This window comes from Andrographis paniculata, unplaced genomic scaffold (assembly GCF_009805555.1).
Source record: "Andrographis paniculata isolate CXL003 unplaced genomic scaffold, ASM980555v1 Contig62END, whole genome shotgun sequence".
Lineage (NCBI taxonomy): Eukaryota > Viridiplantae > Streptophyta > Magnoliopsida > Lamiales > Acanthaceae > Andrographis > Andrographis paniculata.
The window spans coordinates 3,622,460-3,637,544 of NW_026137598.1; the positions used below are offsets into that span (position 1 = coordinate 3,622,460).

General features: G+C 37.2%; 1 protein-coding gene across 1 annotated transcript; it reads right to left on the bottom strand.

Moving 5' to 3' along the window:
- Nucleotides 1-291: 291 nt before the first annotated feature.
- LOC127260856 (alkaline/neutral invertase A, mitochondrial-like) lies at nt 292-13,366 on the bottom strand. The gene is made up of 6 exons (XM_051288840.1): nt 12,328-13,366; nt 2,040-2,199; nt 1,752-1,963; nt 1,166-1,659; nt 1,023-1,071; nt 292-946 (listed from the first exon to the last, which is right to left on the bottom strand). Exons 1-6 carry the CDS (start codon nt 13,105-13,107, stop codon nt 620-622), a joined length of 2,022 nt encoding a protein of 673 aa, XP_051144797.1. The 5' UTR covers nt 13,108-13,366; the 3' UTR covers nt 292-619.
- Between the last annotated feature and the right edge of the window lie 1,719 nt (nt 13,367-15,085).

Here is a 15,085-nt window from a genome sequence, read left to right on the forward strand (position 1 = left end):
ATTAAGAATGTATTAGTGAAAATAATTATCCTATAATATAAATAATTATAAATTAAGATTAAGATAACTAATTAGTTTAATTAAAATTAAAAAAAAAATAAAAAAAATTAAAATGAGATTAAAGTGTATAATCATTTTTAAAAAAAGAAAAATGACATGGTATGTAGGACAGACAGAAACGACAACGTGGACATGGTATCTGAAACGGAGAGAGTATTTTACTATTTTTAAAATTTCAAAACTCTCCAAACTCTCTTATCAAAACTACCAAAACACACAAGATATGCCCCAGGACGAAATGTAAGAATTTTAACAACATATTTGTCAAAACACTGTCACTTTCTTTTACATATATATTATACCATTCAAATCTGCTTATTTTTGCATACATACATAAGAGACGAGACCGAGGCTCAATTACATCTCGACTCGAAGCTCATCCATAAAACCGATGGCTCCCGAGGTCGACTACCTATAAACTTAACAAATACGTGACAACATTCAACTATAAGTCGATCGAGCCTCAGCTCAACACACCTAAATTTTGTTATCTGTACAAAAAAAATAAAAATGGGTATTTCATACGTCGAATTTCTTTCCCATAAATCATCATCTATCATCAGACAAGAATCTGAGACTTAGCAAGCCAGCGGGAGCATTTTTTACGGGAGGAATTACTCATAGCGCAGATGCAAATATCAAGAAGATCGTAGTCTTCTTGCCAGTAAAGGGCAGAAGCCATTTCTGGATGCTTCAGAAGCATCTTCGATGTTAACAATCCAGCAATAGACCAAGTTTGGTATAGTCGAGCTTGCTTACCTATGAACTTACCACTTCGCGTGTCGTAATATTCTGGCCACCGATCTGCAGGAAGTCTCTTTTCGGCTAAATCTATTGCCTTCTTTGCAAGATCAATTCGACCCATCTTCATGCACGCCAGCGTGAACTAAACGAGAGTCGAACCATGAATCACCAAACTGAGAAAAAAACAGACACAGCAGTTATTGATAAGGAATTCTTACCTGCCACAAAAGCGTCGGCCAAGATCCACCATTATGATATGACCAAGGTCTGCAAAAGTCAAGATATGTATAAAAATTAAAATGACAGTCAATTATTTGTTTTTTTCGAACAGAAAGTGTCACGGGCTGCTGTTAGAACTCACGTGTTCTTTGGATCCGATCCAGTGATTATCCGCCACTCCTCTGCCTCCAAAGCTGGGAAACATATTTTAAGTGGCATCTGAGCGATTAGGTCACTCCATTTAGCTTCGATTAGAGCTAGTATAGCCTCATTCTGTTTGGGTGTGCCAAGAGACGACACAATAGACCAGAGATTTCCGAGCATGAAGAACCTGAAATCCATATGAGCCGGCTGCAGATTTCCGATGAGATAACCACCTTCCTCGGGAATCCAATGCATCAGCCAATCAGGAATTTGTTCGGGGTATATATTAAACTTGTTTGTGGCTTCAGTGGAATACTCCTCTGTCTTGTACCGGTAAATTTCATTGATCTTCTTCAGATCGACCCAGTAGTATTCTCTGATGTGAAACGATAATGCACTGAGCCTATTATTTATGGCTTGGATCAGATTCTTGGAGCCATCAACTACTGCAAGCATCTCGCGCGAGCATCGAAGGGCCGAGTAAAACAAGGCCTAATTTTAAATTGAATCCATTTATTTTCTATTGTTGAAACAAATCATTTTCAAAACAGACAAGATATAACAACACTTAAGCCACGAATTACCTGAATTTCCAGGGGATGGCCATGAATGCCCATCCGTCGATCAATCATGCAGGACCCATCAGTTACGAGTAGAGTGGGAAACATGTCGAAACCATCCGACAAGCAGAGGTTTAGAATAAGTTTAATTCCTGTTTGGACGTCAACTCTTTCCTGTAATGCATAGTCACCTGTGAGCTTCCCGTAAGCTCTTAGTAAGATGATCCACCAGAGTCCTAAACAGATAATACCCCAGAAGATTAGTGAACTAATTTTTGACTAAGTCTCCGACAGAAAAGGAATCACCAATACCTGAGTCCACAGGTGCTACACGGCCGATAGCTGATTCCCCAAAATCCGGATCAAGAACTTCTTCAGATTTATTATCATCTAGAGCCACCGTTCTAACTTTGAAGCTAGCTGGCATCAATCCCTGTCCTGGACTGTAGCAATCCACGGTTTTCTCCCAGCTCTAGGAATTGAAAAGAATAAACAAAACACATTAAATGGCAGAAGCATTATAATCATGGGCAAAAGATGCCATCTACCCATTAACATGGCCATTGTCACAGTGAAATACTATGTCAACATATGGGATGGGATCCTCAGCCCCCCATATACTGTGCTCCCTTCACACCTCTCACCAAAAGTGATACGTATATATACTATTTGTATGTATATGTGACATATATATACATATATTTCATATATTTATATATCACATATACATACACACTGTGTATATATACACAGTTGTATTAGAGGGGGCGTCGGGGGCTGGGAAGCAAGGGGGTCGACGATCCCCTCCCGTCAGCATATAAATCAGAAAACTGCTGCACTTCCTTATATATATATACATATTATTTTTGAATGGCTAGAAAAGAGCAGAGTAATTATTTGAGTATTGTGTCACATGCACAACACACATTGAAGTTAGATTAGTTATGTACTTTCCTATCAGCCTCTTCTTGCAATCCAAGCACCACATATTTCACAAGCAGGCCAAGAAAAGTTATTTGAGTTTGAAACGACTTGTGAGTTATGATACACTAGTTTGAGCATCCTACTACGTCAGAGTTTTTAAGGATCAGCCTCTGATCAATGTTGAGTACGATGCATTTGTAGTGTTATATATTGTTAAATATATATATAGTTAATTGTATCTTACTGTATATTATAGGTCTAGCGCAATGTATTTATACATATTTGTAAGACTAATTGTAAATCTTAATTACTCAGTTTTAGTGAGAATATAATCAAATGATTCGATCATACATGGCATCAGAGCGGGTTTTGAGATAAGATGTTTGGAGGCCGTCACTTCACTGGAGCCGCCTATCGCCAGAGCCACCATCCTCGCCGGAGTCGCCGTCAGCCGCCCGTCCATCTGACTGCTGCCCCTGATCACGCATGGAGTGATGCAGTATGGAGAAAGATTTGTTCCCAGTCAGAGTTTCTGGCATGTAATAGGTACAGTAGAACCATCTGGATGGATACGAGATTATTCTGGTGCAATTTTGGTGTTTCCATAATTGGCGAGAGGAAGTCGGATTAGGAACCGAAAAGATTGTCCTTGATGGTGTACCACTTATTCCTAAGATCACAGAATACAAGTTGAATGGATCAAACGATCTTGATTGGTCTAAGACTATCATGGTGTATCTTCGAAGTAGTAGTATAGCTAATCATCTAGACAAGGACCCACCCTTAGCTGCAGACCCATGAATGCGAGATGATTCTAGATTATTCCTCCAAATTAAAAACTCAATTGAGGCCGATGCAAAAACTGTGACCCTGTCAAGGAGTTGTTAGAATACCTAGGCTTTTTATACTCAGGGGAAGGGAATGTTTCTCGTATCTATGATGTTTGTCAGAGCGTTTATCGAGCCGAATAGCAAGATTAGTCTCTTCAAACATATTTCATTAGTTTCAAAAGAACTCACAAGGAGCTAAATATGTTGATTCCGTTAGTCCTGGTGTGTGCATTCAACAACAACAAAAGATGGCAATGATGAATTTCTTGGCAGGCCTACATTCTCGCTTTGATAATGTGAGGTCTCAATTACTTACCACTTCTGATGTTCCCCAATTATCTACGGTATTCCAGCGCTTGAGCCGTATGGATATTGGGACCACTCCTTCTACTCTTGTACATGCACTGGTTAGCCATGTGACGGCACTTCATCACGTCAACCTAGAGGCAACTAATTTGTTACTCATGGCACTTTTATTGGTGGGGGTATTGTCTGCTAAGAGGTTTTGCAAGAAGTTGAAGAATCGGAATCAAAGAGTTCATATAGAAAATGTAACTACGTGCCAACAATAAGTCTCAAATGGTTACTATACTTGCAAATGAGTATGCCTGGCTTATTGTGTCCCAGGACAGTTTGGTGAATTCATCTAAGTCAATTAGCACAACTGAGTTAGGTAAGTCTTGTTTCTTGCTTCTAAGTGGATCAATGACACTATATGAAAGGTAGCCAGAACCTTGACACTATATGAAAGGTAGCCAGAACCTTTTATCCTCTATTTCTTCTAGTCATTCATCTCTTACCATCAGGGATGGTTCTAGTACACAAGTTACTGGGGTTAGGGTTGCTAACCTTACACCATACCATCAATTATGCTCTGTGTTACATATTTCTGACCTTGCATTTAATTTGATCTCTCTATTAGCAAAATAACTCATGCCTTAAATTGTTGTGTCTCATTCTTCCGTGACCATTGTCTTTGTTAGATATATTATGCATAGGGGTATTTTTTGTATTTATAATAGTATGAGGGTAGTTTAGGTATTTTGTATAGTTTTAATATATCAAGGTTTTACACATTGTAAAATCATTCTTCCTTTTGATGAAAATATAATAAAAAATATACATCGATATTCTACATGGCATCAGAGCCACCGTGATCCCGTCATCCACCCTAACCCCGCCGCGCCGCCCGCTGCGCTGTCCTCTCTTCTTTCCTTCGGTCTGCTGTCTGTCAAGGCTGTTCTTATTTCTCCTCCTAGGTTGGATTGTCATTAAGTTGTGGCTTAGATTTCTCTTCAATTCAAATGTGGCCCAACCATGTCTGCTTCTTTTACGGGTGTTCTTTCTCCAACCCCGGCTATTGTTACAGAACGATTGGTTGGGGGTTCTAACTATGGCTCTTGGTCTAAAGCTGTCCAAATGTGGTATATGGGTCAAGGTTTGGCAAATCACCTTGTTATTTCGTCCGCTCAGATTGCTGACACTGAGAAAGCTACATGGCTTAAGGCTGATGCTTTATTATGCAGTTTGTTTTGGTAATCTATTGATCCAAGCCTTCATCCAATTTTTACCAATTTTAAAAACTGTTACGATCTCTGGAAACATGCGAAGACTTTATATACCAATGATATTCAGCGCCTCTACAGCGTGGTATCTAATTTGGTCAATCTTCGTCAACCCGGATTGACAATTCTAGAGTATCCCGGTAAACTTTCATCCATCAAAGCTGAACTCAATTCAGTTTTACCTCCAGGGAAAAACGGCTGCGGAGGAGCTTGCTCAGCGTGATATATTCTATATGGTGTGTGCACTAGTTGGTCTTGGTCTAGATTTGAGTCCGGTTTGTGATCAACTCCTTTTCAGCTCAACAGTTCCGACTCTTGATGATGTTTATTCTCGCTTATTACGTGTCTCCTCTATGGAACATCCGATTATTGATTCTGGAGACAAGTATGCTCTACTAGCTTCACCTTCATCGCATATGCGAGGTGATCCTAGTCCTCATGGGAGCTCTCGTGGGACCTCTAGTCCACGCTGCACTTATTGCAACAGGTGGGGCCATACTCGTGATAAATGTTTTAAATTGCATGGCCGGCCACCTCGGGCTGATGTTGCGCAGGTTGAAACTCCTCAGTTATCGGGTAATTCTGTCACTTTAACTGGTTCAAACTACGAGGAGTATCTTGCCTCTGTCGCTCACACTGATACCTCTTTTGGACCATGGGTCCTTGATTCTAGTGCTTCTCATCACCTATCTGGTAATCCAAAATTGTTTTCCGAATTTCATAAGTCTACCTCATTACCTGATGTTACTTTAGCTGATAGGTCACGAGTTTCTGTTAAGGCTGTCGGTGATGCTCAACCATTGCCATGTGTTCCCTTATCCTCCGTTCTTTTTGTTCCTTATTGTCCATTTAATTTTGTTTCTGTTAGTCAAGTAACTAAAACTTTGCACTGCTCAATAACATTTGACTCTGATTCATTCTCTATTCAGGACCACAGAACGGGGAGGACGATTGGCAAAGGACTTTAGATCCATGAATTGTACCACCTTGACCACCCTCCACCACATTCACTCCCAATTGCATGTTCCACTGCCAATTCTCCTCAACTTCTACACCAACAGCTGGGTCATCCGAGTCTCTTTAAGTTGCATCGGCTTGTTCCAAGTCTTTCTAGTTTATCTTCATTGTCCTGTGAGTCGTGTCAGCTAGAAAAACAAACTCGCGTTTCATTTCCCCGGCAGGTTAATAATAGGGTTGATATGCCTTTTGCTTTAGTCCACTCTGATATATAGGGTCCGTGTCGAACTACTTCTGTATTTGGGTTTCAGTACTTTGTTACCTTTGTTGATGATTTCTCAAGATGTACTTGGCTTTATTTGATGAAAGCTCGTTCCGAACTATTTTCTGTCTTTGAAACATTTTATGCTAAAAGTCAAAATCAGTTTGGTGTTTCCCTTAAAATACTTCGGACGGATAATGCTACTGAATACTTCTCTACTCCTATGAGTTAGTTTATGTCATCTTATGGTATTTTACATCAGTCTTCTTGTGCTTATACTCCTCAGCAAAATGGGTTGGTTGAACCCAAAAATCGCCACCTAATTGAGACTGCTCGTACTTTGCTTGTTCATCATCATGTTCCTTTCCGATCTTGGGCTGATGTTGTTCTTACTCCCTGCTATCTTATCAACTGCATGCCGTCCTCGGTTCTCCAGAATAAAATTCCCCACCAGATATTGTTCCCTCAAGATCCTTTATATCATTTACTCTTTCGTGTCTTTGGGTGTACTGCATTTGTGCATGATCACTCATTGGGTCGGGATAAGTTAGCTCCACGTGCGTTGAAGTGTGTTTTCCTTGGCTATTCTAGAGTTCAAAAGGATTATAAGTGTTTCTCTCCTGATACTCGTAGGTATTACTTTTCAGCTGATGTTACCTTTTTTGAGTCCACACCTTATTTCTCTCCATCATCTTTGATCCCGTCTGTCAGCTACGTGTTACCTATTCCTTTCTCTTCTCCTTTTCTTTCGCGTCCACCTCTTCAGGTTTATAGTCGTTGTCCTTGCTCACAAGTGCTCCCTTCCGATGGTTCTACCGCTCATGTTCCTCCAGTCTATCGAGTGTCCTGGCTCTCAAGACTTGCCATTGTCTTCTTCTCCTACGGCTCCTATCCTACCGGATCCTGCCCCGTTACGACGAGGTACTCGTTCTTCTCGTAATCTTCATCCCATTTACAATTTTCTTAGTTTTCATCGTTTCTCCCCTACATACTATACCTTTGTGTTAAACTTATCTTTCATCTCCCTTCCTAAATCCCTTCGTGAAGCTCTTTCTCACCCAGGTTGGCGACAGGCAATAATAGATGAAATGGCTGCTTTGCATGCTAATGGTACTTGGGACTTGGTACCTTTGCCTTTAAGTAAGTCTCCTGTGGCTTGTCGTTGGGTTTATGCAGTTAAGGTTGATGCAGATGGTCAAGTTGCTCGTCTCAAGGCCCGTTTGGTGGCTAAGGGCTTCACACAGGTCTTTGGTGAGGATTATACTGAAACCTTCTCACCTGTTGCCAAAATGTCTTCGATCCGTCTTTTTCTTGCTTTGGCTGCTATGCATTCCTGGCCTCTTCGCCAGCTTGATATTAAGAATGCATTTCTACATGGCGAACTTTAGGAGGAAATTTATATGGAGCAACCACCTGGATTTTTTGCTCAGGGGGAGTTTGCTTTTGTTTGAAAACTACGCCGTTCGCTTTATGGATTGAAACAATCTCCGCGTGCTTGGTTTGGTTGATTTAGCAGTGTTATACAGGAGTTTGGCATGATCCGAAGCGCATTAGACCATTCTGTCTTTTATTGGACCTCTTCATCAGCTTGATATTAAGAATGCATTTCTTAAAGCAACATCTATTTAAGGGTGAGTGTTAGATATATTACCAAATCTCTTAAAGGTCCTCGAATTAAATTTTTATGTGACAAACTTGGATCATACGATTTGTATTCTCCAGTTTGAGGGGGAGTGTTAGATATATTATGCATAGGGGTATTTTTTGCATTTATAATAGTACGAGGGCAGTTTAGGTATTTTGTATAGTTTTAATATATTAGGGTTTTATATATTGTAAAATCATTCTTCCTTTTGATCAAAATATAAGAAAAAATATACAATGATATTCTTCAGTCTATTTCAGAACAATGGTAGTGGACATGCGCCATAGGGGCTCTATATCCTTGATATCCCTGCACCTGCTGAGTTTGATTCCTGTGTTGCATGTTCTGGTACCCACATTCCTTTAAAAGTTCATTGTTGACTTGGTCACCTTCCCAGCCATTGCTGAAACAGTTACACCCTGAATTTCATCATGTTAAGTCTTTTATATTGTGAATCATGCCAATTTGCTAAGCTCCATCGGCTAGCATTTGTTCCTTGGTCAAATAAAAGATCAAGTAGTCTGTTGGAGTTAGTACACTCAGATGTTTGGGGTCCTTGTCCTATAGTGTCAAAATCACACTTCCGGTATTTTGTTACTTTTGTGGATGATTTTTCTCAAATGACATGGATATATTTTACGAAATCTTGTTCTGAAGTCTTTCCTCACTTTTTTGCCTTTTGTGCTGAAAGAAAAAATCAGTTTAATGTTCAAGTTTGTTGCCCACGTACTGATAATGCAAAAGAATATTTCTCTAAACAATTCAATCAATATATATGTCAGCATAGTATACTTCACCGGTCTTCGTGTGTTGATACACCTTCTCTGAATGGAGTAGCTGAACACGAGAACCAGAATCTCCTTAAGACTGCCTGTGCTTTTTGTTTCAAATTAAGGTTCTTAAAATGTTTTGGGCGGATGCTATCTTAACAACATATTTCTTGATTAATCATTTGTCATCATTAGTTTTGGGGAGCTTGGGGTACAACGCCTTATCAAACTTTTTTTCTATTAAAGCCTTTGTTTCCTATACCTCCTAGAGTCTTTGAGTGTCTATGCTACGTTCGGGATGTTCGGCTACATATCACTAAATGCGATCCCAAGTCCCTCAAGTGTATCTTTCTTGGGTACTCCCGTGTTTAGAAAGGTTATGAATGTTATTTTCCGGATCTTAACCGCTCTCTTATCTCTTCGGACTTAGTCTTCTTTGAATCTACTCATTTTCCATTGATCTAGGGCTCCCACTTCCCTTTCAGATGATAACAGGTTAGTTTATACTGGGTCTTAGCCTCAAGCTCCGTATACTAGTTGCCAGCCCCCGTTTCTATATAAGATTATTCACTTTCCTCACGTGTACTGCCGCCGTCCTAGACCCCCTCTGCTGCATTCTGCACCAATCTCTTCTTCATCTGCAGTTCTTGCTTTGTTGGTTAAGTCTATTAATTCTCTATTTGCACCTCTTGACGATACTGAGGATCTTCCTATTGCTCTTCGCAAAGGTAAACGCCAGTGTCCCTATCCTATTGTCTCTGTTATTTCTAGTGATTGTTTGTCCCATAGCTCTTGCTTGTTTGTGTCTACTCTTTACTTTATATTTATTCCTAAGTCTCTCTCTGAGGCCTTAAATGGCTTGAAACAAAGTCCTCGAGCATGGTTTGGAAAGTTTGGTCACGCAATTGAGACTTTGGGATGATGAAATGCAGATTAGATCATTCCATATTACCGCCGTATAGATTTTGGCATTACCCTTCTTGTGGTATACGTGGATGACATTATTATCATCGGCAGTGATGAAATGAGATTTTGTCTTTGAAGGAATTCACACTCTCAATTTCAAGCCAAAGATCTCAATGAGCTGCAATATTTCTTAGGAATTGAGGTGTTTAGGAAGAAGAATGGTATTTGTCCTCTGAGCAAAAATATATTCTTGATTTGAAATTGGAAAGATCGGAGCTAAACCATCCTATGCTCCAATGACACCAAACCAAATCTTTACAAAGGAATGGGCAACTATTGGAGAGCCTGAAAGATATCGAAGATTAGTAGGCAAACTATATTATCTCATTGTAACCCAACCAAACATAGCATACCCTATTAGTGTGGTGAGTCAATTCATGAGTGCACCGAGAGTACAACATTAGGAGGCTTTAGAACAAATTTGGGAGTATTTGAAGGGTACTCCAGGACTGGGGTTGTTATATAAGGACTACAAGTACGATCAAATTGAGTGTTATGTTGGTGATGATTGGGCAAGTTCTAAAGTTGATCATAGGTCAACCTAAAAATATTTGTGTATTTGCGGGTGGCAACTTTAGAAGCAAGAAGCATAATGTGGTATCTAGATCAAGTGTTGAATATGACTATTGAGCAATGGCGAATGTTTGTAAGATTATTTGGATTCATCGTTTCTTGATAGAGTTGGGATTCCATCATTCCAAATCTTGACTCCAACTCGATTATTGTGTGATAATCTGGCACCCCTTCACATAGCATCGAACCTTGTGTTCCACAAACGGACTAAGCATATTGAGTGTGAAAAGGGTAGATTCTTATTGAAGGTCAAAACGTTTTTTTATTGATTATTCATTAAAGTGGATTCTTTCAAGCATATGTGCTTTATTCACGAGTTCTCTCAATCTACTGTGGTATTCTCCAACATTCTCATCCCCATTCATCTTTAATATCTAGCATTGGGTTATCAACAAAATCTAAGGTTCATGAGCAACTTCACAGTTTGATATGAGTTTGAACTAATTGTTATCTACTCCAAAAAATATAGCATTCATTGCTTGTGAATTTGCTTGTGCACTAGCTTTTTCGGCAACTGCCCACTTATCTTTTGGCTTGATTTCCACACTACCTTCCTTGATAATAATTGTAGGACGCTATCATCAATATTCAATTGATTTCCATGCATCTCATCTAATAATTCTATGAAAATCTTCTACAAGTCTTCCAATGAGGTAATTACTTCTATCCAATAACAGTGGTTTTGAAACTGAAACCCCTTCTCTTGTCATCATCAATTAGATTTGTCTCTGTCTTATGTTAGCAAAATACTTCCAAGAAACCCACTCTAATAACACTTGCTAGAATTTTTAAGGACTGGCCTCTGATTGATGATGAGTCTGGTATGCGTTCTCAAGATTGAAAGATAAGAGAAAAAGTAGGCACATAACACACAATATGGTAACCTCCTTCAATCATTATTTAATCTACATTAGGGAGACTTCTGTCCATAGTAATTAATCACTATCAGTAATGTAAAACATACATCAAAATGAGCGCACACCTCAGCCAACTAGTCTATGTTTTTAGTCTTTAGTCCCAAAGACAACCAACACGAGATCTTAGCCTAACACTCAACTCTCATGAGTTGCAAGATGATCTTCATATAGTGCTCATGCAGCCTTTATCCATCAATATATTTACGTGTGTGATGACTGAACTTCACAATTTTGCACTCCACGTTGATCAAGAACAGCAACGCATGGGCTGCTGTTACTCTCATTGTTTCTCAATTTCGGCCAGCCTTTATTTACTGTGTTATGCCTATTTATAAATTGTTTTAGATCAGATCAAATCTATTTAGCTTGGATTTGATCAAGATATTCTTGGATTTTTTTTTTTTTTCTTCTATCTTATTTGTTATGCTCAAATTCTTTTTTTTTTTTTTTTGATGACATGCTCAGATTTTTTTCCTTGTTTGTTCAATCCTTTGTTTACTTAGTTGTTTGGACATGATGACATAATACAAAACATCTAACAACTCAGAAAACTAAAGCTAGTACAACTCAGATTTTTTTACCAAGATAAAAGCATTTTAGGCTGCATCATAACGGTCACTTTTAGTTGATTTACTGCATATGATATATATTAAAGGTAGACAGGTAATAGGTATACAATAGTATCCTTCAAGCGCTCAATGTCCAAGGAGTATTGCAGCAGCCAACTCAAGCTTGGCTTGCTACAGAAAGATTGATATGCTGAATGCTCAAGCCAACAGGAGTTCCTTAGCTCACCATTCTTCACATGATAGTTTATAAGTAACCTTACATATTTAACCTCTGTTGAATCATTACTGCAGAATAATTAGGAATTGGAAGAAAGCAACTGTACTTAGGTCTTAGGGCACACAATATTTGGTTTTACATGACCAATAATTCTCATGGTAAGATCTCTCTATTCCCTATCATTCGCCCAACAGTGTAAAAAAAAAACAAAATCCTCAATCAAATTAACTCATTGAAATATTTACTTCTTCAATAACCAAGTTGCTGTGCCTATCACAGAATTGTTATAGAACAATTTAATCAAGAAGAAACAAAAGCTTAACGGCTCAAAATTCAGTGTATTTGTTAAGCACATATAATGCAGAAAACACTGATATAGATCAATAGGATTGAAATCAAATTTACCTGCAGCTGCAGGGTATGCAGCAGAAAATTCCTCACAATCTCCCCCTCACCCTTCAACAAAAACGCAAAGGCTGATGGGATAAAATCCCTGATAAACACTTGATCATAGTTCAGGGGCAACTTGTCATTCGGATCATTGGCAGCCAGAGTGCCGACGGGGTTCCCGCAATAAGTCACCACCGCATTCCTCAACAGCCTCCACGCCTCCTCTTCGACCTTTGACTCTTCTCTTTCAACATTCACACCCTCAGCTGAATAGGCATTCAACCTCTCATTTTCAGCATTATTTCCATCCTTGTCATATCCTATCTTATCTTCCTTCACCCTTGCTGCTACATTTTCATCCAGACCGATTTGATCCACTGCAGCAGGTTTCACATTGAACCCTCCTTGCACATAAATTCTCTCGAAATTCTTGTCATTCACCCGAGAATCTACTGACGTCGAATATGTCTCGGCATCCGTTGTAGCGCCGGGGACCAAATAACGGAATCTATGGCTCCACAAATTAGAGTTCGAGAAAACCCTAGATTGTTCCCCAATTGGGACCCTGGCATACGAAGGCTTATCCGATCGGCTGAAAACGGTTGTAAACCAAGAAAGACGAGGTGCAGAAATGTGATTAGGAATGGAATTTCTGAACTGGAAGTTATACGAATTACCAGTGCAGAATGAGTAAAACGAAAATTTGGGAGAAATTGCACTCGAGAAAGGGGGGTTTCTGCAAGGCAACAAGATCTTGCAGCAGGGCTTCATGTTCGCAACCCGGATGGATTTCATTTGATCACGAATTAGAGAATTGTCGCAAAACACAAAACAAACTAACGGGATCGAGGATATGTAGTTGGTTAAACTTGGTGGGCAAGAAATCTAATCCACGCACGCACGGAAGATTTGTTGCCCGTTATTCTTACATGAATTCTTTGGTCTCCAAGAGAAAGATGACTCGAGATTAGGTTTCCAAGCAAAAGGCGGAAGACAAAGCCAAGCTGAAAGATTTTCTGGTTAGGGAAGACGAAGTTTGGACGGAACTGCGTTCTTGAATTTATATAGGCGACTGACGCTCCTGCTCAACACCGTTAATATAGGGGCAAAAATTAATGGTTTATCAAAAATATTATTTTTTATATGATATTTTTATACTCCCCCTATAGAAATGTAGTATTTGTTTTTTTTCATGGAAGGTTTTTAATATTAGTATTATATTAGATTACAGTAAAAAAGAAAAAATACCACTATTAGCATGATGTAATATAAAAGTAATGGCATTTGTATAATATAATGTAAGTTGAAAGAATATTTATTATGTTAGGTAGGTAGTACAATTACTAAATTAGGAAATTACTAAATTAGGAAATGTTAATCTTGTTTTAGGACGAAAGAAAATAGAAAATAGTAACATTTCAATGGGATCGAGGGAGTATTTAATATAAAAAATAAAATATATTAAAAATACAAAATTATATTATATATCATTTGTTTATTTTTTTTCCCTCGTAGTCCAACGAATATTAAAATTTAATAATAATTAATAATATTTTATATTTATAAAAAAAAATAATTGATCATTTATGTGTAAAATGAATTTTATATAACTAAATATAAATTTATAAATAATTACTACTCTATTCTAATATAATTGATATTTGTGGTTATTTATACTCCCTATGTTTCCTATCTATATATTAATTTATAAATAATAATTAATAATATTTTATATTTATAAAAAAAATAAATGGTCATTTATGTGTAAAATGAATTTTATAAAACCAAATATAAATTTATAAATAATTACTACTCTATTCTAATATAATTGATATTTGTGGTTATTTATACTCCCTACGTTTCATATCTATATATTAATTTACTTTTTATACGGAGTTTTAGAAATATTAATATTATATTATAGTGTAGGAGAAATAAAATAAAAAGACTAAACTAACTTTATTAGTATTGTATGATATAAAGGTAATGACAATTGTTTAATATATTTCGTAATGTTAAGTAGATAGTACAATTACTAAAAAAATGAAATTGATATTTTGTTATGGGACGGACCAAATAAAAAAATTGATAAATTATTAAGGGACGAAAGAAATATAACATAGTTGATTTTAATGGGATTTAATATATTAATTATAGTAATTGATAATATTAAATTATGTATTTTTACATCGATGATGTTATTGATAATTTTAAATTATTATTTAAATTTTATAATGATTAATAAATTTATTTTATACTTATATTTTTTAATAAATTAAATTATTTAGTAGTAATAAACAATTCTAGTAATGAAAAATTTATCTTCTAATAAAATTTCATCTTATAATTTTAGAAATAATAAGTTTTGGTAATAGTAATTTTTTCGGTGATAATAAATAATCGTAACAACAAATAAAAATAATACTATAATGATAGTACAATTGCTAATAGACATATAGCATCATAGAAATCTAGACCTCACAATCGTAAAGAAAACACACAAATAAAAATTAATATTGAAATAAAAATATTAAAGACAGTCAAATAATGCAACATGTAATTATTCTCACTTTTTTCATGTTTCTCATTAGAGCACGGACATAGAATGTCATTACTCTTACATGGGTACCTTGACGTAACACTTAATTTACCTCTATAAAAGGTTTTTCTTTTTTCATATCAGAAGCACAATACATTTTCTCAGTGACATCATTTTCTCAGCGTAACATTCTTTTACATTACTCACACTTATAAGACAACCTTTTAAGATTGT

What these genes read in the sequence shown, in the direction of transcription:
- LOC127260856 (XM_051288840.1), bottom strand. Translation starts at nt 13,107, where the DNA reads ATGAAATCCATCCGGGTTGCGAACATGAAGCCCTGCTGCAAGATCTTG. An exon ending in TGCATACCCTGCAGCTGCAG is followed by an intron (nt 2,200 to 12,327) that starts GTAAATTTGATT and finishes TTCAATTCCTAG; the next exon opens with AGCTGGGAGAAAACCGTGGA. An exon ending in GCCATCCCCTGGAAATTCAG is followed by an intron (nt 1,660 to 1,751) that starts GTAATTCGTGGC and finishes ATTTAAAATTAG; the next exon opens with GCCTTGTTTTACTCGGCCCT.